The 26,095-nt window shown below is 41.7% G+C and overlaps 3 protein-coding genes across 6 annotated transcripts in view; 2 read left to right on the forward strand and 1 right to left on the reverse strand.

The window, feature by feature from the left end:
• LDLRAP1 (low density lipoprotein receptor adaptor protein 1) overlaps positions 1–26,095 on the forward strand; it is a 552,589-nt gene that overhangs the window by 458,576 nt on the left and 67,918 nt on the right. The gene's annotated exons all lie outside the window — the stretch shown is intronic.
• SYF2 (SYF2 pre-mRNA splicing factor) overlaps positions 1–26,095 on the reverse strand; it is a 466,254-nt gene that overhangs the window by 184,697 nt on the left and 255,462 nt on the right. The gene's annotated exons all lie outside the window — the stretch shown is intronic.
• Positions 1–26,095, forward strand: part of MACO1 (macoilin 1) — a 72,549-nt gene that overhangs the window by 44,446 nt on the left and 2,008 nt on the right. Inside the window, exons 7-10 of one of the 2 annotated variants that reach the window (XM_050791178.1) lie at positions 12,961–13,119; positions 14,361–14,543; positions 18,227–18,347; positions 20,470–20,644. In XM_050791178.1, the coding sequence (XP_050647135.1) occupies positions 12,961–13,119; positions 14,361–14,543; positions 18,227–18,347; positions 20,470–20,644 (638 nt within the window). Of the gene's footprint in view, positions 1–12,960; positions 13,120–14,360; positions 14,544–18,226; positions 18,348–20,405; positions 20,645–26,095 lie in introns of those variants that run through there. The other variant, XM_050791187.1, reaches the window with a different exon arrangement.

Raw genomic sequence — 26,095 nt, forward strand, 5'->3', positions numbered from 1 at the left:
GATGATCAATTGTAGTTGGCTGTCAGAGACATTTACTTTCTGCATTGTTAATTTCTGTATAGTTTAAGTTTTTATAACATGCTTATTATACCATAATAGAATGTAAGCTCAGTAAGGGCAGGGAACTTATTTTCACTGGTTTGTCATAGTACACAGTGCTTGGCTTGACACAGAGTAGATACTCAATAAATACTTGTTGAATTAATAAATACTCCCTTTGTGCAGGGAAAATACTGGGAAGCGGGGAGGATGGCGCCCAGTAATTTTATCACAGTGCAACTCACAGGCTTTTGAAGTTAGAAAACCTGAGTATCACATTAGACCCAATCAAGGACTACACATCCAGTGTCAAACTGTTTGTTATTTTTGAGAAGGTTATTAACAATTTTATTTCTAAATAGAAAGTCTTTTTACTCCAAACCCCTTTTCTTAGTATTTCACAGGGAGTTTTAAAACCAGCACCCTGTCGGTAGTTTTTCCCAAGGCTTTGAAAGAGGTGTAAGAATTTCTGGAAGTTACAAGGGAAAAGAGGAGAAAAATCCTCTGAGACACTGCTGTCAAAAAAGGCATTTGCTCTGGGAGTGGGGCTGGTTGTGCTTCAGGGCCAAGGAATCTAGACACAAGCCTCATCTCAGCCAGGAAGAGGGAAGATAATCTCAGTTTGCCTTATTTTATTCATCTTTCCTGGTGGGTCTAGCCCTCTCTCCTCGCCAGCCCCAGATCATTCTTTGTCTTTGTGGTAGCTGGAAATACAGCTCAGATCCTACATTTAAAAATACATATATATTATACTTTTAAGTTCTGGGATACGTGTGCAGAATGTGCAGGTTTGTTACACAGGTATACACATGCCATAGTGGTTTGCTGCACCCATCAACCCATCATCTACATTAGGTGTTTCTCCTAATGCTATTCCACCCCTAGCCCCCCACCCCCCAACAGGCCCCGGTGTGTGATGTTCCCCTCCCTGTGTCCACGTGTGCTCGTTGTTAATCTCCCACTTATGAGTGAGAACATGCAGTGTTTGGTTTTATGTTCCTGTGTTAGTTTGCTGAGAATGATGGTTTCCAGCTTCATTCATGTGTCTGTTCCAACCTTCTCTCCAAGGAGATCCTCCGGTTTAGAATACGTATTTGACTGCTTTCTCTCTAGTGCTACAGAGAGAATGGTACATTTGTTTGTTCTCTTCTGCTTTGAATGTATTTTGCTTGCATCAGGAGTAGTTTGTGAAAGAAAATCTGATCTTGGTAGACAGTGATTCAGGCTTTGGGGGTTCCCCTAGCTGCTTTCCCTGCAGGTGGCTACACAACAGGGTGCTGACAGATTGCTGCAGAGTCACCAGCTTGACCCCTCCGTGAGTGATGGCGACCACAGTAGGCCTTTCTGCCTCTGTGAGGCATAAAATAATTTTCTGGAGCAGCATTATTCTAGCTGAGAAATAAAATTATAATAAAAATGTATGAAATTTTAGAATGGGAACTGTGAAAACTAGATACTTAGATGTTCTAGCTAGAGTAGATTAAATATGTTGGATATAGCTGCTGCTAAATTATTTGGAAATTATCAAGTGGGAAAAAATAAGTAGTAGAGCCATCTGTCTATTTAGTAAGTTTAGTGTGTTTTCTGTCTCTGTGGAAACATGTTTCTGATTTATGTTTTTATAGCACTATGTCTGAGCAGATATACTTTGTCAGACCTGATTTTCATTTTCTGCTATGCCCATAATATTTTATATACCTATACTTTGACTCTGTTTATATTAATATACAATAAGTTTGAGTTTATTTTAACCATTGTAGGAATTTAAAACTATGGTATTCTGGGATATAAATGTGGTAATAGAGGCATGATTTTATACTTAAACAGGGTTATTTTGTGACTTGAAAACCATGTGGCATTTTAGAAACCAGGCATAAGTGAATTTAAGCAAGCAGTTTACTGAATGTTACCATATCTAAGAGGCCAAACAGGAAGGTGATTATGGTGTATGGATTAATTATGGTTATTGGGGAGGGGGCTTCTACATAAACATGAAAAAAACACATTTTTATGTTGAGTACTGAAAGTTTATTCTATCAAAACTGATTTCTAGATAGGCTGTTTGAAAGTTTACTCACTAGAATTGAGAAGGAACTATTACAAAACCTTGAAAGGCTTTGTGTTAAATTCTGAGTCAGTACCTCTGTTGGCATATAATGAATTGAGTTTTTTATCTAAGGAAGTTAGGGGTGGATTCCCTGAAGGGAAGGTAACCCCAAGGAAAAGGAACCATATTCTTTAAATATCATTCATGCTATAATTTAGAAACTGGCTATTTGGATACTTTGCCAGCCAATGTGGGTATATTTCAGTCTTTGCAAATCTCTTGGGTTCCTCTTAGATCTTTTCTCCCAGCCAGCTGGGACTCTCAGGATTAAAACCAAGTTTCACTTTCTTTTTTGTAGGTAGAATGACAACTCTCCTCTATCACAAGGTACATTGTGTTTTTCTTATTAGAGTGTTGCAACAGATTCAAAACAGAAACACAAATTAATGAACTAGAAAGGACCATTGCTCCCCCCACACTCTGCTCCAGAGCAAGTATTGCAGATTCAGACTCCTACAGGAGTGAGTGGGGCAGGTTAGAGTGAGCATTCTGGAGTCTGGTATTGTCCTCATTCTCATTCAGTACTGAACCTGACACCCAGAATTTTGGGAGCATAAACCCTTCCAAAGGGGACAGCCAGTTGTTGCCATGGGGGTTTGTAAGCCCAATGTTGCCAAGTCTTCCTTTGGAGAGATGCTGAAAATATCTTTACGTGAAACCTCTCAGTTAAAAAAAAATTTTTTTTTTTTTTTCAACATCATGTAGGGGGAGGGTCAAACAAAACACATTTATGGGCCATATTGGCTTACCAGTTTGCAACTTCTGTGCCTCACCTTTTCTGTTATACTTGTGTTTTGCTCCCTCTAACACTCTGGCCTCACTAGTGAAAACTTGACTTTCCTTTAGCAAGGACTTTTCTGTTAGGGAATACCTGGTAAACCCTATGAACTAATCTGCCATGTATTAATGGGACCTTTTTGCCTTTTCTTCTTCAGTCTTCTGTGCTCCTAGAAAACAGGCCATGTTGACTGTACCTCTCCAGAGTGAAAGATCACTCCCTTTACTGTTATATTCCCACACCTGACTGTGAGGCTTTCATACCGCTTAGAAGGAGAGGGGACAACCTTTTGATAAGGGTGGTTTAGGGCCTTCTGGCATTCCTCAAACCATACTGTGCAGAGAGCTGCTTACTCCATCTGTGTCTAGGACTGGTAACTTCTTCTACATCAATATATTTTTCTACTGTGTTCTCAGAGCACAAAATACACTAAAACTCAGGATGTCGACCCTACTTATTCACAGACATCACAGGGCTGGCTTAGAATTTGAACTTTGCAGCACCGTTTGTTGTAACCTGTGATACAGTGAAGTCTCAAGTCAGAGCGGGACCTCCTCTCCTGCAGCCAGTGTCGTACGTAACCAAGAGATCTTTCCAAAGAGAGCAGGACAAACAGGACAATAAACTGCAGCTACAGAATCTAAATTTAGAAAAACTATTATTTTGATAGGAGCTGATGAATAGAAAGTAGTTGAGGTAGATTTAAAAACTGAGGCATTCTCGGCTGGGCGCACTGGCTCATGCCTGTAATCCCAGCACTTTGGGAAGCTGAGGTGGGCGAATCACGAGGGCAGGAGATCAAGACAATCCTGGCTAACACCGTGAAACCCCGTCCCCACTAAAAATACAAAAAATTAGCCGGGCGTGGTGGTGGGCGCCTGTAGTCCCAGCTACTCAGGAGGCTGAGGCAGAAGAATGGCGTGAACCCGGGAGGCGGAGCTTGCAGTGAGCCAAGATCATGCCACTGCACTCCAGCCTGGGTGACAGAGCGAGACTCCATCTCAAAAAAAAAAAAAAAAAAGAAAAGAAAAAACTGAGGCATTCTCTATATCAGAAAGTTAAGTTCCCCTTTTTTGGAGTGACCTAAAAAGTTTATGTTGGCTGGGCATGGTGGCTCACGCCTGTAATCTGAACACTTTGAGAGGCTGAGGTGGGAGGATCATTTGAGTCCAGGAGTTAGCTTGACCAGTCTGGTCAACATCGCAAGACCCAGGCTCTACAAAAAAAAAAAAAAAAAAGTAAGAGACTTGGATTTTCCCTAAGGTTTTGGGTTGTTCTGAAAGTGCCCTGTGACATGGGCAAATCTGAGAGTGTCAGTGAATGTGGAACAGAATGGGGAGAAGGTTAGCAGTACCCTCTTTCAAAATTATCAAATAATAAAATGTTAAAAATAAGTTATGCATATTATATCTGATTTTGAAAAGGAAGAGATAAGGTAACCACTATTTTATATCATCCCAGCATTTTTCTCTTGCATATATATTCTTTTTACAAAATTAAGCTCATACTCTGTATGTTTTGTAGCTTTTATTTTTCACTATCATGAACATTCTTCTGTATCATTGAATATTCTTCATTGGTGATTTTTTTAATGATTTAATTTTTTAATGACAATCAAATGTGAATGTACTGTAATTTATTTAGCCACCTTCTGTTGAATAAGTGCTTATGGTTTTTTTCTTATTACAACAGACAGGCTTTTACATAAGATATGAATATTAATGACTGCTGATACATACTTGTCAAATCTGGCTAGATTCCTTTATGGACCTTACTAAAATGACTAGTTCTTGGCACTCACAGCTTTATTCTTGAAGAACTTTAAGAAGTCAGTAAGTACCCTATTTCCCTAAATGACCAGTTGTGTGAAAGTCTCTAGAACTCTTTTCTGTCTCTCTTTGCATTCCTTTAGGAAAATTAATGTGTTTGCCTTTTGTGTTTGACAGATTATGGAGCAGAGACATAAAGTACTTTGTAACATGGCTTCACCTAGTAATCAGGTCATCAAGCTCTTGCTTATTTTTGTATACTTATGCCTTGTAGTCACTACAATGACATCTGAGGCAGCTTCATGTCAGTATTTCCAAATCTGTGGTTTATAGCTGCTGCATTGGAACAGGGTCACGTTACTGTAGGCCTCACTTAAGATGGGATGTATCTACCATATACTTAAAACACATTTTTCTGTGAATGACCCAAGCTACCTGTCTTGACAGTGTGAGTGACCTGGAAAGGAGAGGGGGAGGAGTTGGTATAGAGGGTAATCAGTATTTCTTCTGGGGACAGAAGCTGTATGGTCTTTAAACAAGTCTTGTCTTGTATGATTAATGTGTACTAGGGGAACTCCTAATGGAATTAGGTACTAATCGAGATGAAGCAGTTGCTCTTCATTAATTCTTTTCATGTGCACCTGCCTTCCTTAAAAGCAAACGCCCACTTACCCCTGTTCCCTTCAGCCACTATTTAAATTAAAAATCGGATGGTCTGCTGTAGATAGGTTTCCAGAGCCTCCTATGTCATAACACTGACCCTTTTCTATTGTGATCACTGAGGAGATAGACACAGTGTGAAGATTAGTGACATGATCTATAAGGATTGGAAGAAACTTTAGAAATACAGTCCCAGCTTCTAATTTTGTAGCACAGTCCCTGGCTTCAAAGAACTTATAGTCTTGTTAGAAATATGATACAGACACAGGAAAAGATTAAACATCAGAACAACAGCAACAAAAAGAAGCCCAACACAGGACGATGGTTTGATGCCAAATGTGAAACACTGACACGGAGAGCTTTAGGATTTTAGAAGGAGAAGGGACGTTGGGCACCTTGTGCTGGAGAGTTTAATTTTTGTTGTTTTTTAACTAAGCCTTGAAGAATGGGTAAGATTGAAAACTGGAGGCCATTCCTCCCAAGGAGGTAGCATAGTTAAAGGCAGAAAATGTCTGGAAAACAAGGAGTAGGTCATTTTGGCTGATGTGAGGGGTTTGTTAGAAAACCTACGTTTCAATCAGTTGGCTATATAACTTGGAGATGACTTTCTGAAGCCCCTTCTCCTACAGAGCAAGCAGCAGGGTAAGTTCTGTATTGTAGAGCCTAGAGCCTCTCTGTCACTGCTCTTTAGAGTTCACAGATAACCAGCAAAGCTGAGGCTCCTTATCCCCAGGGGTTCATGGGGTCCAGCCTGCAGCCCACAGACATATATCCTTAGGTAGTTTTCTGGAATGGGTATGGGCTGTGACTCATAGTCACCCCTAGGTGAAGTCTTGGCTGAGAAAAAGGTCTGCTTCTTTTTTATAAGACTTGATTCCTGGGGAAATTTACTGCCCTGATGCCTTAAACTTCCCCTGTGCTTTCAGTCAGACCTCATAAAGCTGAAGTCAGGCTTTATAAAACCATGAAGTTGTTGGCAGTAGCCACTGAAGACTTTTAAACTTTAAGTGAAGGCATAGTGGTGTGGGCTATAATTCAGGTAATTCACAAGAGATAAAAATTACAAACATTTAGACATAGTATCTCCCTACCTTTTCAGATACTTAAAAATAATACCCATTTCAACTAAAAGCTAATACTCAAATACTGTATTTCAGTTGGGCATGGTGGCTCACACCTGTAATCCCGGCACTTTGGGAGGCCAAGGCAGGCAGATCACTTGAGGTCACGAGTTCAAGACCAGCCTGGCCAACATGGTGAAACCCCATCTGTACAAAAAATACAAACATTAGCCAGGCATGGTGGTATGTGCCTGTAATTCCAGCTATTCAGGAGGCTGAGGCACAAGAATCGCTTGAACCCAGGAAGCAGAGGTTGTAGTGAGCCGAGATCATGCCACTGCACTCTAGCCTGGGCGACAGAGTGAGACCATCTCAAAAAAATTTTTTCAATAAATAAATACTGTATTTATTTTACTACCAGGTGTTCTTCCAGATACTCAAAGATATTTTTCCTATTTAGCCTGTCTGAAAGGCTAACATTTGAACTTCATTCCTTTGGTCAATTAGCAGATTACCCTTTATTAAAATGTAAATCTTTTCCTGTTAAAATTAAATAATTATTAATCATTTACATTACAGTTTATCTTGGTTGGGTAGGATTAGGGAGAAGGTGAGATATAGTTAAGGTTTGGAGTAAGAGTGATCCTTAAACTTGACAATTTTGCTTTGAAGTCAGCCTGGCATCTGACACAGGGACCTGAGAAAGTGCTGCTGTGTGGGTCCCAACTCTTGCTGTGAGTTAGATAATAGGATTCAGAGGTAGCTTCACAACTCTCTTAGAAGTTGAGTGCTGTCTTTTGAAATTATCAGTAAAATGACTAGGAAAGTTGCCTGGACCTGATGTGTAATAATTTAGAACCCTGGCTTGTACAGTTGGACAAAAATTGACATATTTATTGTACATATAAACTCCAGCTTTGCCATGGGCCCTGTCTGTGTCCAAAGTGGTGATGCCATAGGGCAGGCCTTTGTAAGGGTGAAAACTGGTTCCACAAGAGTTAGGCAAGTAGGAAGTGCATTTATTTCCTGACTAAGCCTTACTAAAGCTTAGTTCAGATGTATCTGGCCCTTTTTTTTTTTTTAATGAGATTGTAGCTCTTCTGGAGAAAACTTCTCTTTTATCCCTTAAAATTCTATAGTCTAGGGAAGAGTGTGGCCCTTAACTCGGCTAAAAGGAGATTGATGTTTTCCTCCATTCTTTCTATCCCTATCTGCTGAGATTAGTTTCAAGGCTTATAATCTATTACTTCTGCCTCATTTTCTTCCTGATCATTGCTTTTAATTTAGCTTTCAGCTAATGACATTTTAATAGAATCATATTAATACATTTGAAGATTTTGCATTAACCTTTTAACACCATTTAATAAAAACATCTTTGTACTTCACAATAATAAGTTATATATCTGTATTTTACCTATACAGTATTGAACTTCAGCACCAAAGCGTTAAGTATGCCATTAAGACAAATAGTAGTTATCTGTTTAATAAATTCTTCTAGCACTTGACTATCTTGATTCAGTTCAATTTGCTAACACATAATTCTTTTTTTTTTTTTTTTTTGAAATGGAGTCTCCCTCTGTTGCCCAGACTGGAGTGCAGTGGTGTGATCTTGGCTTACTGCAACCTCCGCCTCCTGGGTTCAAGCGATTTCCCTGCCTCAGCCTCCCCTAGTAGCTGGAACTACAGGCACACACCACCATGCCCAGCTGATTTTTTGTGTATTTTTAGTAGAGACAAGGTTTCACCATGTTGGCCAGGCTGGTCTCGAACTCTTGACCTCAGATGATCTGCCTGCCTCAGCTTCCCAAAGTGCTGGGATTACAGGCCTGAACCACTGCACCTGGCCACACATAATTCTTTCAAAACTCATGTCATATATTTTTCTATTGAGCAAATGCAAAAATTGAGATGTATCTGAGAAAATTGGATTGTATAGTACATCCATATAATGGAATATTAGGCAACAATTAATTATTTATGGAAAATGTCTAATAGTGTGAGAAGGTGCTTATGATTTATAAGCTGTATATGTGGTACTCTCTCACCAATATTAAATATATTTACATGTATGAAGAAATAGAAAAAAAATACAGAAAAGAGGTGCACCAAATAGTGAGCAGTTCTGTCTGCATAAGAGGATTATGAGTTATTTATATTTTTATTTATACTTTTCCATTGTTTATTCAGTTTTTGATACTGTGACTGGGTATCAAAAATAAACTCAATGCAGGTGGTAAATCATTTTGCTGCCTACCTTAGTAAAGATTTAAAATGTGTAGTGGACATTCAAGGCCAATTAATGCTTTCTGTAGACAGCTAATGAAAAATTGTCCATCATAAATTTTTTTAAATTGCTAAGAATTTTGCCATTTACTGCTTTATATTATCCTGCATGCCGTTAGCCATTAGGCAGTGTTCCTGTAGAGCAGTGTTTCTTAAACTGGGAATGCTGGTGTTAACTCTCAGGCTTGCTGCAGCAGTTTGGAAAATAATTCAGTTTTACAAAATTCATGGTAGCAGTTATGAAAATCCTGAAGTATTTTAGTTTTGTGTCTTGTGAGATTATTTTATTTTTTAAATAAACCTTTTCTTATTGACGTATAACATATATACAAAACAGTGCACAAATCAAGTGTGCCATTTGTGAATTTTCACAAAGTGAACACATTCCTGTAACCACTTCATTTTATTTTTGTTGTATTGTGCCACTATTAGTCTTTGACAAAATTTTTATAGAAGCTTCACATTAAAAAATACATTGTTGGTTGGGCATGGTGGCTCACACCTGTAATACCAGCACTTTATGAGGCCAAAGCGGGTGGATCACCTGAAGGAAGTCAGGAGTTCGAGACTAGCCTGGCCAACATGGTGAAACCTCGTCTCTACTAAAAATACAAAAATTAGCTGGGTGTGGTGGTGGGCATCTGTAATCCCAGCTACTCAGGAGGCTGAGGCGGGAGAACCGCTTGAACCCGGGAGGGGGAGATTGCAGTGAGCCGAGATCAGCTCAGGCGACAGAGTGAGACTTGGTTAAATAAATAAAAAAATAAGGCCGGGCGCGGTGGCTCAAGCCTGTAATCCCAGCACTTTGGGAGGCTGAGACGGGCAGATCACGAGGTCAGGAGATCGAGACCATCCTGGCTAACACCGTGAAACCCCGTCTCTACTAAAAAATACAAAAAACTAGCCGGGCGAGGTGGCGGGTGCCTGTGTAGTCCCAGCTACTCGGGAGGCTGAGGCAGGAGAATGGCGTAAACCTGGGAGGCGGAGCTTGCAGTGAGCTGAGATCCGGCCACTGCACTCCAGCCCGGGTGACAGAGCAAGACTCCGTCTCAAAAAAAAAAAATATATATATATATATATATATATATTTTTTATATATATATATATAATGTTCTTTGATCTTCAGAAGTTGTACTCTAGATATTTTATGCTTTTTGGTCTCATAACTGCTCATTGGATTTTTACATTTTTCAAGGAACTCTAAAATTTCACTCAGAGTAAATATTCTTATTTCTAGTTTGTGGTGGGAAAAGATTAAAAAATGAAAGAAAGTAACAACTACAAAATTCTTGCAATCTAACCTCTACAGATTTAATTTTTCTTTCATTCCCAACTGTGGCATATGTTTTGCCCCAGCAACTGGTTCCACTGGTGTGGAACTTGATTCCTGTGCATCTGCGTGTGATACAGCTCAGTTTGCTAATCTAAAGAGGCAAATCAGCAGCCATCTGTAAGTGTGTCAGGTCTAGAAATCCTAGCCCACACTGGAAGGAACTTTAGAGGTAACAGCCGTAGATGAGGAAACTGAGGCCTGGAAGATTACACGCCTTGCGCAGGGTCAGAAAGTTGGTGCCAGAGCTGAATCTAGAACCCTGATCCTAAACTCTGTTACTAAACCATGCTTAGCCACTATTTTCACCTAAAAACACACCCTTTCTATTGAAAACGCAATCCTCAGACTGTCAAATCAGCTTCTCAAGAAAGACAAATTACCTAACACGTTTTTCAGCCAAATTTCTTAATGAAGATAGCCTGACAGCATTGACCTCTTTCAGAATATATTCTTTGGGCTACTTGGGAGTGAATGAGAGACAGTATGGTGATGGTATAAATGCTGATATGTAATTATTTAGAGCAGTTCTGAGAGTACATTCAACTGGAATAACCCAAGCACTAGGGAAAGTGTGGCATAATGTCGACTTGTGACCCTTCCCTGGGGAGCAAGCTGTCAGGACACCCAGCAGTGCCTTTGGAACAAAAGGTTTCTAGGCCATGCTCCCAGGCACTGGACGGGAGGACTGGCTACTTGCACCTGCAAGGTGACTGTCAGTGTTTTATGATTTGGGGTTTTGGGGGTTTTTTAAGTTGCCTAAAGGTAGATATGTAAATAAAGCCGCTCTGTGTCAGGCAACATTTATTGAGTAAGCGTTGATCACTGTGGAGGGCTCTGGGGATTTAGTGCTTAATAAAACATGTCTCTAAGGACGTAGTCTTTGGAGCTGACAGTTCCAAAGAGATCACCATTGCCCTTCAGAAATCTTGGTTCTGTTGGTATGTTGAATTAGTGACATGAGTAAGAGTCTCGTCAGAGCAAACTGACTTTACCTACCTGTGAGTTTGTATCCTAATGGAAAAAGCCTCTTCTAAATAAATATTTATTTAGAATAGTTTGTGGTAGGAAGAGATTTAAAAAATGAAAGTAATAACTACAAAATTATTGAGATCTAGCCTCTGTAGATCTAATTTTTCTTTCATTCTCAACTCCTCCTCACATGGCAGCCATCCTTGACCTGACCTTCAGCACCACTCTCCACAGTCCTGTCTACCAGATCTGTTCTATCCTTTCCTACTCTCTCCCCAGTACAAGCCTTTCTCAGAAGCCAGACCAATGGCTTGCCCGCACATGTCTATGGCTGTTCTTGCCTTTGAGTTTATTAATACATTTCTCCCCTCATTTAGGATGCCCCCTCCTCCTCTTCTACTTCTCCAAATCCTATCCAAACATCAAGGCCCAATCAATCTCTACCTGCTCTGCAAAGCCTTTCCCAGTCTTCTCTCCTCAGACTCACATAGTACTTCCTCTACCATGCTGTGGATGATGTGGCTATAGTTTGGTCTAATGGTGAAGAGAATGGACTCTGGAGCTAGACTGCCTGGATGACCTTGGGCTGCATCCTTTCCTAGCCTAGAGTTCTTCATCTGTAAAAATGGGAATAGGAGTTGCATTTCCTGTTTTTGTGCATATTAAATAGTTGTACAGATTAAATGAGTTCATAGGATTAAACACTATAGAATAGTGCCTGACCTGTAAGTTCTCATTAAATAGTAGCTGTTGTTATTATTCCTTCTAGCATATATTTAATCATGGCCTTCCTTGTGTTATTGTTTAATCATTTAAATTATGTATTTCTTGGTTCCTCTCTCTGTCTTGGTTCCTAATTGTGAAGTTTTCCCGCGAAAAAAGAGACTTGATTTTATAGTTTTCGTTTGTTTTTTGTTTTTTGCCGCTCAGGCTGGAGTGCAGTGGCACGATCTCGGCTCACTGCAACCTCCACCTCCTGGGTTCAAGTGATTCTCCTGCCTCAGCCTCCTGAGTAGCTGGGATTACAGGCGCCTGCCACCACACCCAGCTAATTTTTGTACCTTTAGTAGAGATGGGGTTTCACCACGTTGGCCAGGCTGGTCTTGAACTCCTGACCTCAGGTGATCCGCCCGCCTCGGGCTCCCAAAGTGCTGGAATTGCAGGCATGAGCCACTGCGCCCGGCCAATTTTATAGTTTTTGTTTACCATTTTCAGCACTACTTACGCATGGTAGGTCTCCAATACCTGTCACTTAAAGTGAAACTATTACTGCAGTAAAGAAAATAGGTGAAACAAGAGTAAGAAATTGAGGAGAAAAGATAGGCTTCATTTTATAGATGGAGTTCTCTTATGATTCTTAGAGCATGTAATTTGTTCCTTTTTTCATTGTTGTTGAGTCTCGTGAGCTCTTCTGCCGCAATCACAAGAGGGTGTGAACGTCATTCAGCAAGGATGCTAGCAATTTCTGAAGGTCGTCGCAGATAGTTTTCTTCTAGGCCCGTGGTGGGACGGAGTCTCAGACAGTAGATTCTGATCTATCAAAATAGCTCAAAGCATTAAGTGCTAGGTCATGAGCTGGTTGTTTGGACATATTTCCCTCGCTGAGGGCATGAAAAGCCACCAGTAGGAAGGGAGCCTTTAGTCTTCAGCCATCCTCTCTGCCGTCCGCTTCTCCTTTATCAGCAGCTCAGATGGATGTTTACAAGCACCATACTCACCTGTCAATATTCATACACATTTGGGGGAAGTTGAAAGTTACACCCCAGTGGGAAGAGGTAGGGACCCAGGTGGAATCACTCAACAAAATTAACCCAACTGCAGACAGGAGTCCTCATGATGGCAGGAACTGCCAGCAGGGTCCTTCTGCCATTCACCCAGCAGTCCAGGACCCCTACCAGGTCCCTCCCAGCTCTGTGGGTGCCCTCACCTAGATGAAAATGCTGCATTTCTCCTTCTCCTAGGCTGGAACAAGACATTAAAAAGTTAAAGGCTGACCTGCAAGCCAGCAGACAAGTGGAACAAGAGCTCCGCAGTCAGATCAGCTCCCTTTCGAGCACCGAGCGAGGGATCCGCTCAGAAATGGGCCAGCTTCGGCAGGAGAATGAGCTGCTGCAGAACAAGTAGGTGCACCTTTTAGGCCTTTGGCCATAAGCCCAGCAGCTTCACTGCTTTTGTTGTTTCCAGGGGTTGGAGCACAAGATTCATGGTGACAGAGACCCGCTGAGAGGTTTTTAAATAAAATGTTTAAACTACTTTATTTAGTACCAGATACTCAACGTTTATAAAATCTATAAAAACTTATTTCATTGCCACAAAACAGTTTATTAATATTACTATTTTTGTCTTCTCTCATTTAATAACTTCTTAGTCTAAAATAGTTACTGAGTTTTTGGATAGTAAAATTGACAAGAAGTAGTTCTGCCACAGTTTGAAAATTGTGCTCCTTTGAGTGAAAGTTTCTAGAGGATTTGACTATATTTACTTTTATTGCCAGAACTAAAAGATAACATTGAACTTTGATTTTATTTGAAAAGGCAGGCAAAAAGCCAGGCCTTCTGTGTGAATTCTTTTAGGCTTTTGATTAGTTCATTCTGGAATTACTTCTTGACTCAGTGTGGGTCTGTCCTTTTTTCTTTTTTTAAATCTCCCAGCAATGTGTGCCCATGGTAGTGGCAAATAACCTCTCCATTGCCTCTGACCAGCACTTGTGGCCACACTGATATGTAGAGAACATCCCAATGATAAACTCACCTCATGCTGATCGGTAAAGCTGGGGGTGGTAGTAAGCAGGAAATATGACTGAAATTTCTATCTGAAATTAAGCATCCTGTGACTCTAAAAGAGGATTTGGGGACACTGTGAGCAAACATCCTGAGCTGGAAAGGAAAAGCTGTAGTAGGCTACAGCAAAATTGTATTCAAGAAAAATAAAAACCTTCCCCTTTCCACCCCTTACCTCAGTTTCACTGGGGCTGGTCCCATCAGTGGTTCTTTGGTGGGAGTGAAGTTCTTTCGGGGTGCTCTGGAACATTAGAATTAGTTATACAATTATCTTCCCCTGTGTTTGAAATTTGTTTTACCCTGTTTTCTGGATGATCTTCTGTAGATCACTTACTTGAATAGAGCAGAGGCTAGGTCTGAATCTCTGTTTTGTAAGGCAGCTTGTTTATTGGTGTTTAGGAATTATTAAGGAATAATGACAATGTGTTTTCCTCAGGCATTCTGGTAGTTGACATTTTTGACTTGCTGTTTAAACTTAACTCTTGTTTAATTGGCCTTAAGGTGATAAAGAGATGTTTCTCAAGGGTTTATAGTGGGCATTTGTAATTTTAAGACTTTATATGACAATCATTTCCATATAGGTTACATAATGCTGTGCAAATGAAGCAAAAAGACAAGCAGAACATCAGCCAGTTGGAGAAAAAACTAAAAGCTGAGCAGGAAGCCCGAAGTTTTGTAGAAAAACAGTTAATGGAAGAGAAAAAAAGGAAGAAGTTAGAAGAAGCCACTGCTGCCCGGGCTGTTGCATTTGCTGCTGCATCTAGGTACGTCCATGTCACCTGAGTGTTTAGTCCAAGGTTGGCTTCCCTTTGCCAACAAAGACATGGGAATTTGATGCCTTGGGCAGGATTGGATGTACAGCAATCATGCACAGATGGATTGCTTTTAAGTACTGTTTTATTAGCTGGTTTAAACTCCATCTACTCAAGCTTGCACTATCTTATAACAGCTTCATCCCTCAGTGACCTCATCTATAAAGTGGGATGAGGGAATCACCACGTTTCCCATACCTGGGAGGCAAAGTACTGCTCGTAACGAGGTTTCCAGTCACTTTTTGTCAGGCTGATGATTACTAAGTGCATTGAGAGATTCCATCTGGAGGTTCGTTCCCTTTAGAGAGCTATCATTACTCTCCACTCTCAGGTATATGTGTTTCTGAAGTTTTTATCTTAAAATGGAAGAAAGATGAAATCTTGGTTGCCCAAGCACTGTGTACTGGCTGCTCAAATGGATATCAGCAGACTGTCAAATGAAATGGAAAAAAAAGTGAAACATAAGTCTCTACTAGATGGAGTTACATTTGTGGCATAATGAAAATTGGGGACTACCTCCTGTACCACTGGAAAGTACCCCTGTGTGCAAGTATTCCAAAAACTATTAAATAGTTAAGAGCTTTTTTTTTTCCTTTTTGCTTCTACTTCACTTACCACTTTTTCCTTTGTTTTTTTGACTAGTGAAGTCCCTCTGCATGTGGGAGTCAGTTAGGTGTTTGCAGATATAGAGCGAGGGTAAATTATTACTTATTTCACTTTTAAATTCCGTCCTAATTTGTATCTACATGGTATAATTCAACTGTAATTCTTCCTTGAATTTTGCTTTGTTGTAATTAAAGTTAAATAATTTAACTTTTGGCATGTTGATAGCCTTCTTTGTGGGTTCTGGCCTTTGCAGAATAATTGGTGAATCATTTCACCTTTTAGGAAATAACAGCAAATTAGAACTCTCTCCTGTGTGATCCTGTCTCCCCTCAGCAGATGGCTGAGCTGGCTTGGCCCATCAGCATCTATACGGACTTACAAGGCCCTTGACTAGCCTGCCTACAATGTGGGGTTGTTTGTTTGAAGATGTATCCGCATTCTGAAGCACTTACACTTGCAGGAGATGTTTCTGAACAGTCATCTAGTGATGACTGCTCTCCTCTCTCCTCAATTCATCCAGCACCTGCCCTTTCTGAGAAATTCCTCTCAGGAGGACATAGCAGTTCCTTAACCATATTGCTTAGTGTCTCCCATGCCTGAGAATCAGTAAGTTGGTTTCAATGTCTACCTCAAATTCCTTTTGCTTCCAGTTAAGCTTATTTATCTTATCCCAGACAGTCCTTGTTTGTCATAATTTATTCTTTTTTTCCTTTTTTTTGAGACGGAGTCTCACTCTGTCATCCAGGCTGGAGTGCAGTGGCACGATCTCAGCTCACTGCAATATTTGCCACCCGGGGTCAAGCAATTCTCCTGCCTCAGCCTCCCAAGTAGCTGGGATTACAGGCTTCTGCCACTGCGCCTAGCAAATTTTTGTATTTTTAGTAGAGATTGGGTTTCACCATCTTGGCCAGGCTGGTCTCGAACTCCTGACCTCAGATGATCCACCCACCTTGGCCTCTCAAAGTGCTAGGATTACAGGCGTGAGCTACCACGCCAGGCCTGCCATAACTTACTCAGTAAATCTCAGGGCATAAATCTCTGACTGGACCTTCCTTTTTGGTAGGCAGAGAACACCTACTTTCTTCATTGGGCTGTTTCTGGAACCTAGATAGTTCCAGCTTTGGATTGACCATTGCTATCATCTCTTTTAGCTCAACCTTATGATAGCCCCAAGAAGCAGCTTAACGGTGTGCCCTTATTTTTCTATTTACTTCAGGCTTGTGGCAACTTTATGACAAGAAAGGCAAAAGTCCCAATGCATAGCCCCTCAAAAGTGGGGGGAATTTTTTTTTTCTAGTTCACTGCCCCCTGCTGGAGATAGTACATGTTCAGTTCTATCTGGCTTTGTGTGTATTGTCTCAAGTCTTATGGCCTGGTGGGAAGTTTGCTGGATTGGGAAGCCAAAAAACCTCAGTTCTTATCCCTGTTCTATGACCTGAAAACTAGGTAACCTTGGACTAGTATTTTATCTATGTAGCCTCAGTTTTCTTATCTGGAAAATGGGATAAATATACCCTAGGTTGTTGTAAGTATTGAAGAAGGTAGTATGGGTAAAGTACCTTAGTGTCTGGCTCATCTAGACACTCAATAATAATTATTGTTTATATGTATGTATTTTGAGACAGGGTATCATTCTGTCACCCAGACTGGAGTGCAGTGGTACAATCATAGCTTACTTTAACCTCAAACTCCTGGTCTCAAGCTGTGCTGTTGCCTTAGCCTCCTGAGTAGCTGGAACTACAGGCATGTGCTACTATGCCCAGCTATTTTTTAAATTTTTTGTAGAGACAGGGTCTCTCTATGTTGCCCAGGCTGATCACAAACTCTGGGCTCAAGCAATCTTCCCACTTTGGCCTTAGGAGTGCTGGGATTACGGGCATGAGCGACCATGCCCGGCCCAATTATTTTAGAGTATTATTGAAATTATGAAAGGACACAGAGAAGTGAGCAGACTGAGCCAAAAGCTAAAACCTGACAGTCCCTGGAGTGTAAAAGAAATATAAATCCCACAGTATAAGTAAACCTATAGTTTTTTGGGGTTTTTTTTCTCTTTTTTGAGACAGAGTCTCACTTTGTCACCTAGGCTGAAGTGCTGTGACACCATCTCAGCTCACTGCAGCCTCTGCCTCACGGGTACAAGCGATTCTCCTGCCTCAGCCTCCTGAGTAGCTGGGATCACAGGCACGTGCCAATACACCCAGCTAATTTTTGTATTTTTAGTAGAGACGGAGTTTTGCCATGTTGGCAAGGCTAGTCTTGAACTCCTGACCTCAAGCGATCCACCCGCCTTGGCCTCCCAAATTGCTGTGATTACAGGCATAAGCCACTGTACCCGACCAACCTATAATCTTTTTTAAAAAAATTTTTTTTTTTTTTTTTTTTTTGAGACGGAGTCTCACTGTGTCTCCCAGGCTGGAGTGCAGTGGCATGATCTCAGCTCACTGCAAGCTCCGCCTCCCGGGTTCACGCCATTCTCCCGCCTCAGCCTCCCAAGTAGCTGGGACTACAGGCGCCCGCTACCACGCCCGGCTAGTTTTTTGTATTTTTAGTAGAGACGGGGTTTCACCATGTTAGCCAGGATAGTCTTCATCTCCTGACCTCGTGATCCACCCGCCTCGGCCTCCCAAAGTGCTGGGATTACAGGCTTGAGCCACCGCGCCCGGCCTAAAAATTTTTTTTTATTTATTTTTTTGAGATGGAGTCTCACTCTGACGCCCAGGCTGGAGTGCAGTGGCATGATCTGGGCTCGCTGCAACCTCCACCTCCTGGGTTCAAGCAATTCTTCTGCCTCAGCCTCCCCAATAGCTGGGACTACAGGCATATACCACCATGCCCAGACAATTTTTTTTGTACTTTTAGTAGAGGCAGGGTTTCACCATGCTTGTCAGGCTGATCTCGATCTCCTGACCTCAAATGATCCACCCGCCTCGGCCTCCCAAAGTGCTGGGATTACAGGCCTGAGCCACCGTGCCTAGCCCCAACCTATAGTCTTTTAAATCATTTTATTTCCTTCTCTTCTTTTTCAAAAGGGGAGAATGCACCGAAACCTTACGGAATCGGATCAGAGAACTAGAAGCAGAGGGCAAGAAGCTCACAATGGACATGAAGGTGAAAGAAGACCAAATCAGAGAACTAGAACTGAAAGTCCAGGTAAGGGGGGAACAAAAGACTTCCCTTGTACTTGAATTCCACTTTTATGCTAAACTTGTGCTCTGTGTTGCAGTGTAGAGATAATGCCTTTTAATACAGATCAAATCTCATTGCATCTGAAAAATCTCTATGTGACAAAAAGATTTGAAGTTCTAATCTTGTCCAACTCATTTCAAGTCATATTAATGTAGCCAGATTCTAATACAAGCCAGAAATGTTGACAATCCCTTGGTATGTTTTATACCAGGATTTAACTTGCTGTAGATTCATTTAACTTTTTCAGGTTATAGGCCAGATTAGAGTCCTTTGGAACTTACATACCTCCTTTTAGCCCCAACCCTCTTTGTGTTGCCAGGGGATTGACCCTCCTGCATGGCTCTGAGCCTCGCAGATTGCTGTTCATAGCAGTGAATGATGAGGAAAGGTGCTAGTGCTATGGATATAGGCTGTTTTGTGGGCTGTGTATACTTTAGCCAAGTATTTGTCATTTAAACTAATGTCACATATTGTAAAGTTACAGTAATTTGAGCCAGGTGGGACAAGTGAAAAATTACCCTCAAGTCAGTGGACTAGAATGATGATCTGGAGTACAGTACTGAAAAAAATACCAAAAAAAGCAAAGGTGGCATCAGAGACAGATGGGAAAGGTAAGGATTAGTCAGTAAAAGGCTTTGGAATAGCTAAATGACTGGAGGAAAAAAAATTAGAAGCTCATCTCATACCACATATAAAGAAATTCCAGATGAAGAGCTGACGGCAGAAAAAAACAAAGAATAAATGATTTTTTAAAAACTAGGTGGAAATATACTTGACCTTGAAACAAGGGAAAGATTTTCTAAACATAAAAGCAATGGAAAAAAATCACAAAGCAAAAATCATAATAATAAATGAAAAAATCAATTGGGGAAGGTACACATATTGCAACAAATATTATAAATAAGGAACTAATATTCTCAACATATATGTAGCTCATAAAAGTTGCTAAGGAAAGCTCAAATATATAGAAAAATAGGTTGAGGATGTGAACAAATAATTCAGAGGAAATACAGGTGACTGATAAGATCATAAAAATATAAACTCACCAATAATAAAATACATGCAGATTAAAATTAGATATCATTTTTCTCCTATGAAATTAGCAAATAATTTTTAAATGAGAATATCAGTCATGGTGAGGATGCAACAAAATAGGCTTCTTACATTGCTGGTGGAAATGTAACTTTCTGTAAAAGATCTTGCACTTTTTAAGTATTCACCTTTTTTAGGAACCCTGCCTAAGGTAAATAAATATTTTAAAATCTCACCAATGAGTGATGTACAGAGACATTCATTGTAGTGGTATAAAAATGTAAAAAAATTGAAAACAGTCTTAACAATGGGAGAGTCATTTAAATTTTGGTATGTAAACAGTCAGGAATATTGCATAGCCAATAAAAATTTTATTTTCAGACAATAGTTGAAATCATTTAGTTTTTAAAAGACTGTACAAAACTGTACATGTAATATTTCACTTATGCTAAAAGATACACATGCATAAAAGATTAAAAGAAATATAAAATTTTTTAGTGTTGGTATTAGTAATTTTCATTTTCTACTTTGAATTTTTCTGTATTCCTAAATTTTCTGTAATAAGTTTGAATTTTTCTGTTAAAAAGAAAAAATTCAAATATCTGTATATATTATCTACGTTAACAAGTGGGCTTATTCTGCAGTATGCCCTGTCAAAATAATTAACATTTTTACAATTTTTAGTGCAGGTTGAGAGAAAAGTTTTGGCAAGTTTGATTACAGCATTATAATAATTTGCACATGGCCAGCAAGGAAAAAAGTTCTCCGTGGTTCTGAATTAGGCCTGTAAGAAAAGTGTTTTATTTGAAAGCAGATTCCATTGTTATCTAGACACATGCCCAACACAGTCAAATGATTATCTTCTAAATGTTTTTGTATGTGCATATTGCCATATGAACACATTTAGCACTTGCCTAAACCCATGAAACACCAGAATTTTGTGTTCTAGTGGCCAGACCAAGAATAGTGGGATTTAATTTGTGATTTCAGGCTAATTTATAGACATCGATGCCAAAACTACCTTGTAGCATTGCTGTTTTGATGATATTGATAGGAGCTTCGGAAATATAAGGAAAATGAGAAGGATACTGAGGTGTTAATGTCAGCCCTCTCAGCCATGCAAGACAAAACACAGCACCTGGAGAACAGCTTAAGCGCAGAGACGAGAATCAAGCTGGACCTGTTCTCCGCACTGGGCGATGCAAAGCGGCAGCTCGAGATTGCCCAAGGTAGGAGAGCGTGGGCCCCTGGTGAGGTGGTGTGACTGATAGCACACGGGGATGCACAGGCCAGACCTCTCCTGAGAGCTCTCAACCAAAGTGCATTTCAGTTTTCTCTTCAAGGGTCTTGGTAAGTGCCCAACATTGAAATATAGGAACTATCACATTAATTCATTTGCAGACATATTTTGAGATGAGAACATGTCAAGTGCAGGGCATACAGAGAATAGTATGATTTCTGTGTTGAAGGAGCTTAGTGTTGTTGAAGTAGAGAACTGCAGAGGCATCAAAAGGTGCTTATGTAGAAGTATATACGGAGTCTGTGGGAACACAGAAAGAGGCAGGGACGAAACTAGTCTGGGGAGTTGGAGAGGGCCCTTCCCCAGGGGAGCTGATGTCTGAGCTGGGGCCTGAATGATGAGGAGTTAGCCCAGTGAAGCAGCAGTATGGTGGATGGTGAGAGGTAGAGGGGTCTAAATGGAAGAAACAGCTTAGGCAAGGACTGGGAGCTGGTGGGGCTTGATGTGTTCCAAGCTGCAGCTAGCCTGTTTGACTGGAGCAGGGGTTACGAATGAGGGAGCCGCAGGGGAGAGTCTGGAGAGTAGGCCATGGTCATCCACTTTGCCGATATTTACTGAGACCTACTTTGTGCCAAGCACCATAAGATTCCTTGAGAATACAGCCCTGGCGATGACAGGTGATGAACAAGCCAGCAGGGAGTATGTCAGTTGGCAGTAGGTGCAATGATGGAAATAAAGCCGTGACGAGGCAGAATGTATGTGGCAGGGGTCTCCCTTTTTAACATGGCAATCATGGAAAATCCCTTGAGTAGGTGGTATTTGAGCAGAGACCCAAAGGAAGAGAGCAGGAGTGAGCCGTGTAAAAAGCTGGAGGAAAGCACTTCCCGGGAGGGCGCAGCAAGTGAAAAGCCCGGCGGGGGAGCGTGGGTACTGTGCTGGCAGAGGATGGGGGTTGTAGCCTGTGTGATGATGGGGAGAGTTGTCAGAGCAGGCAGGAGTAGCAGCAGCCAGATTGTGTGGGACTTGAGGCCCATGGAAAGAACTTAGGGTTTTACCGTGAGTGCCACAGGGGAGCACTGGAAGGCTTCTGAACAGAGGCATGGCATGACCTAAGGAAAGTAAATTTGGATTTTTGTCCAAGAACTTGATTAGCTATCCAATCAGAGTACTAAATTGAGTATAGTACTGAAAAAATAGAGTACTCTATAGAGTACTAAATAGAGTACTGCATAAAATAGAGTACTGAAAAGAATTTTCAAATGGTTGACTTAGTGGAAAGAAAAGAATATTTCGGCCGGGCACGGTGGCTCAAGCCTGTAATCCCGGCACTTTGGGAGGCCGAGGCGGGCGGATCACGAGGTCAGGAGATCGAGACCATCCTGGCTGACACGGTGAAACCCCGTCTCTACTAAAAAATACAAAAAACTAGCCGGGCGAGGTGGCGGGCACCTGTAGTCCCAGCTACTGGGGAGGCTGAGGCAGGAGAATTGCGTGAACCCGGGAGGCGGAGCCTGCAGTGAGCTGAGATCCGGCTACTGCACTCCAGCCTGGGCGGCAGAGCGAGACTCCGTCTCAAAAAAAAAAAAAAAAAAAAAAAAAAAAAAGAATATTTCAAGCAAGGCATGGTGGTCTGTGTCAGTGCCTGCCCATAGTCCCAGCTGCTCAGGAGGCTGGGGCAGGAGGATCACTTGAGCCCAGGAATTTGAGACTAGCCTGGGGAACATAGCGAAACCCTGTCTCTAAAATAAAGAATATTTCAACGGGGACTGACAGAGTAGTCACTGTGTGCAAAGCATTGTCCTAGAAGCTCTGGGGGAGGCAAAGATGAAGACAACATGGTGTGTGAACTTTTGTCTTAGGGACCCCTCTACACTCTTAAAATTATTACCCCAAAGAGGTTTATTTCAAGTGGATTCTATCAATCAATATTTACCTACTAGAAATTAAAACTTAAAACGTTTATTTATTTATTTTCAAGACGGGGTCTTGCTCTGTCACCCAGGCTGGAGTGCAGTGGCACAATTGCAACTTACTGTAGCCTTGACCTTCTGGGCTCAAGTGACCCTCCCATCTCACCCTCTCCCTGATAGCTGTGACTATAGGCATGCCACCATGCCCAGCTAATTTTTTTTTCTATTTTTTTTCTAGAGACGAGGTCTCACTTTGTTGCCCAGGCTGATCTTGAACTCCTGGGCTCAAGAGATCCTCCCATCTCAGCCTCCCAGAGTGCTGGGATTACAGGCATGAGCCACTTTGTTCAGCCAAAGTAATTTATTATTCATTTTAAAATAACATACAAACATATTACATATTAATACAACTTTTTTATTTAAAACTCTATTTTCCAAAACAAAAAAATTCCTGAAAAAAGTGGCATTATTTTACATTTAGCAGATCTCTGTAATGTCTGTAAAAGATAGTTCCATTCTTTTTTTTTTTTTTTTTTGAGACACAGTCTTGCTCTGTCAACCAGGCTGGAGTGCAGTGGCGTGATTTCTGCTCACTACAATCTCCAGCTCCCGGGTTCACGCCATTCTCCTGCCTCAGCCTCCCGAGTAGCTGGGACTACAGGCTCCCGCCACCAAGCCCGGCTAATTTTTTGTATTTTTAGTAGAGACAGGGTTTCACCATGTTAGCCAGGGTGGTCTCGATCTCCTGACCTTGTGATCTGCCTGCCTTGGCCTCCCAAAGTGCTGGGATTACAGGCGTGAGCCACCGCGCCCAGCCAGATAGTTTCTTATCTCTGTTTCTAGATTCATTCTGTTGTGATTTCACAGTCCACCTAATTTCTAGAAGACTCCACTTACACTTGTGACAGAATGAGCATGAAGAAGGGAAATAACATCTCAGTACTATTATGAAGGTAGTTTTGAGCCTGTGGACCCTGACTGTACTTTGAGAATTGCTGAACTGGGGTGAGCCCAGCAGAAAAGTAAGAGGCCTGAGGTAGAGGCAGGGGGCTAGAACAGCCAGAGGAGAGAGATCAGGGAAGGCCTTGTGAAGGAGGGGCCTTTGAGTGGGCTTTGAGGATGAATTTCAAGAGCAGAGAATGCCAAGAAAGAACATGTTGCCTGAGGAAGTAGTATAAGCAAAGGAAAGAAGGTGCCAGGATGTTCAGGTGAGCAGTCCAGCAGCCTTAAGCTGGGGGCCGGGAAGGAAAGAGTGGGAGGGTAGGGGACCATGAATAAAGCCATACTAGAGAGAGTATTCCCTAGATCTTCCTGAGGGAAGAAGGAGGGGATGTGTTCAGGCTGGTAGGTGGGAAATCTCCCTCCTATAGCAATGTGAAAGACCGATGGAAGGGTTGAGACTGAGTGGAGACAGACTGTGAGGAAGCTACCACTGTCCTCTAAGAGATGATAAGTATGGGGAGGGCAGACGGGCCAGACAGGTGAGTGGAGAGTGGAGGTGCCTGATAATTCTGGAAGGACAGGGTTGTTGGAACCAAGGAAGGAGAGCAGAACAGATTTAAGGAGTGAAGGAAGAATAAGTTTGGTTTTGGATATTTTGATTTGAAGGTACTCCCTAGAAACCCAAGTAGGAAATATTCGTCAGTCAGTGGGAACTTTGGGCCTAAACCAAAGACAGAGGCCCAAACCCCTGGGAGTAAGGGGTTGGATTTAGAAGTCGTGAGAAGTTAGTGAAGCGCAGGAGTGGCTTGGGATGGCACTGGTGATTGAGCAAGAGAAGGAGATTGAGAGTCACACTGCTTTAATCTGTGGACTCAAGGAAAGGCATTTAAGAAGGCTCCCAGGAATCATGCTTTGAAGCTGAGCTTCTGACTTTACACTCACTTTTTTTTGCCTGCCCGGCTTAGCTCCCTGAGGAGTGGCCACCCCTCTCTGCTTCAACCCTGTTTACTTGGTTTTGCAAACTTGGAAAAGATTCCCCCTGGAGTGAAGCAGCACCTGGCCTCAGAGTAGCCAGCAGAGCTTGGCTTCTCAGCTCAGACTGTGTGCTCTGCTGTCAGCCCAGAAATCCTCATAAAGTGACAAAGAAGCAAAAAGAACTTTTTCCAAAGCACTGGGTATGTTTCTGGGTTACTGATTAAAGAAATCAAACTTAAATCTACAGGGAAAGACACAGTGGCTCATATATCAGATGCTTTTAGGTATTTTTTTCATCTGAGGCTTATTTTGTTCAAAGAGAAGGAGGATATTTGATGCTTCCTTGAAGCTTAGGGGACCTGAAGGAAGTGAGGGGGGCAGTTCCTTTCTGCTGCTTTCACTGCTGTCTTCCCCACTCCCTCCCTCCAGGGATGTGCTCAGGATATTCTAATAAGAACCCAACTTTGTAATTTAAATCAAACCTCTTGTTGCTTTTCTCCTTCCTACTTTCTGTATCATTTGATTACATCCTGGTTCCAAAATGACTTTCAGGCCGGGCGCAGTGGCTCACACCTGTAATCCCAGCACTTTGGGAGGCCAAGGCAGGCAGATCACAAGGTCAGGAGATCGAGACCATCCTGTCTAACATGGTGAAACCCTGTCTCTAGTAAAAATATAAAAATTAGCCAGGCATGGTGGCACGCGCCTGTAATCCCAGCTATTCGGGAGACTGAGGCAGGAGAATTGCTTGAACCTGGAAGGTGGAGGTTGCAGTGAGCAGTGATCACGCCACTGCATTCCAGCCTAGCAACAGAGCAAGACTCCATCTCAAAAAAATAATAATAATAATAAACAAAACAAAACCAAAATGGCTTTCATCTCTACTACATCCTTTAAAAATATATACCACCAAGCTTTCTTATATTCCAAATGGATTATTGTCTTCTATAGGACCCATGAGCAATCTCAAAATAAATGCAACTGAAATGCAACCTTTTTCTTTTTTATGTATTTTTGTGGTTTTCTTTTTTTTTTTCTTTTTGAGACAGGGTCTCTGTCGCCCAAGCTGGAGTAGAGTGGCACGATCTTGCCTCACTACAACCTCTGCCTTCCGGGCTCAAGTGATCCTCCTGCGTTAGCCTTCTGAGTAGCTGAGATTACAGGTGTGAACCACCAAGCCTGGCTAATTTTTGTATTTTTTGTAGAGACAGGGTTTCGTCATGTTGCCCAAGCTGGTCTTGAACTCCTGGGCTCAAGCAGCCCACCCACTGCTGCCTCCCAAAGTGTTGGGATTACAGGCATTAGCCACCACACCTGGCCAGCATTTAAGTTTCTGAAAGACTACTCCTAAGTGTTCTAAGTGCTTTTACATATACTAACCATGTCTGTCTTCTGGTGTCCCTAGAAGACCAGGAAGCTACATAGCATGATGAAAGTCACGTGGGGCTTTGGAACAAAGTGGTCCTGGGTTTAAATCCTGCCCTACCTTTTGATAACTAAATGACTTTGAGCAAGATACACAACTTGTAGAACTCCAGCTTTCTACTGGCCTGGGCAATAGGGAGCTAGCAATGAAAAAAAAAAGAAAGGTAGACACAGTATCTGCCCTCATG

This window comes from Macaca thibetana, chromosome 1, assembly GCF_024542745.1.
Source record: "Macaca thibetana thibetana isolate TM-01 chromosome 1, ASM2454274v1, whole genome shotgun sequence".
Classification (NCBI taxonomy): domain Eukaryota; kingdom Metazoa; phylum Chordata; class Mammalia; order Primates; family Cercopithecidae; genus Macaca; species Macaca thibetana.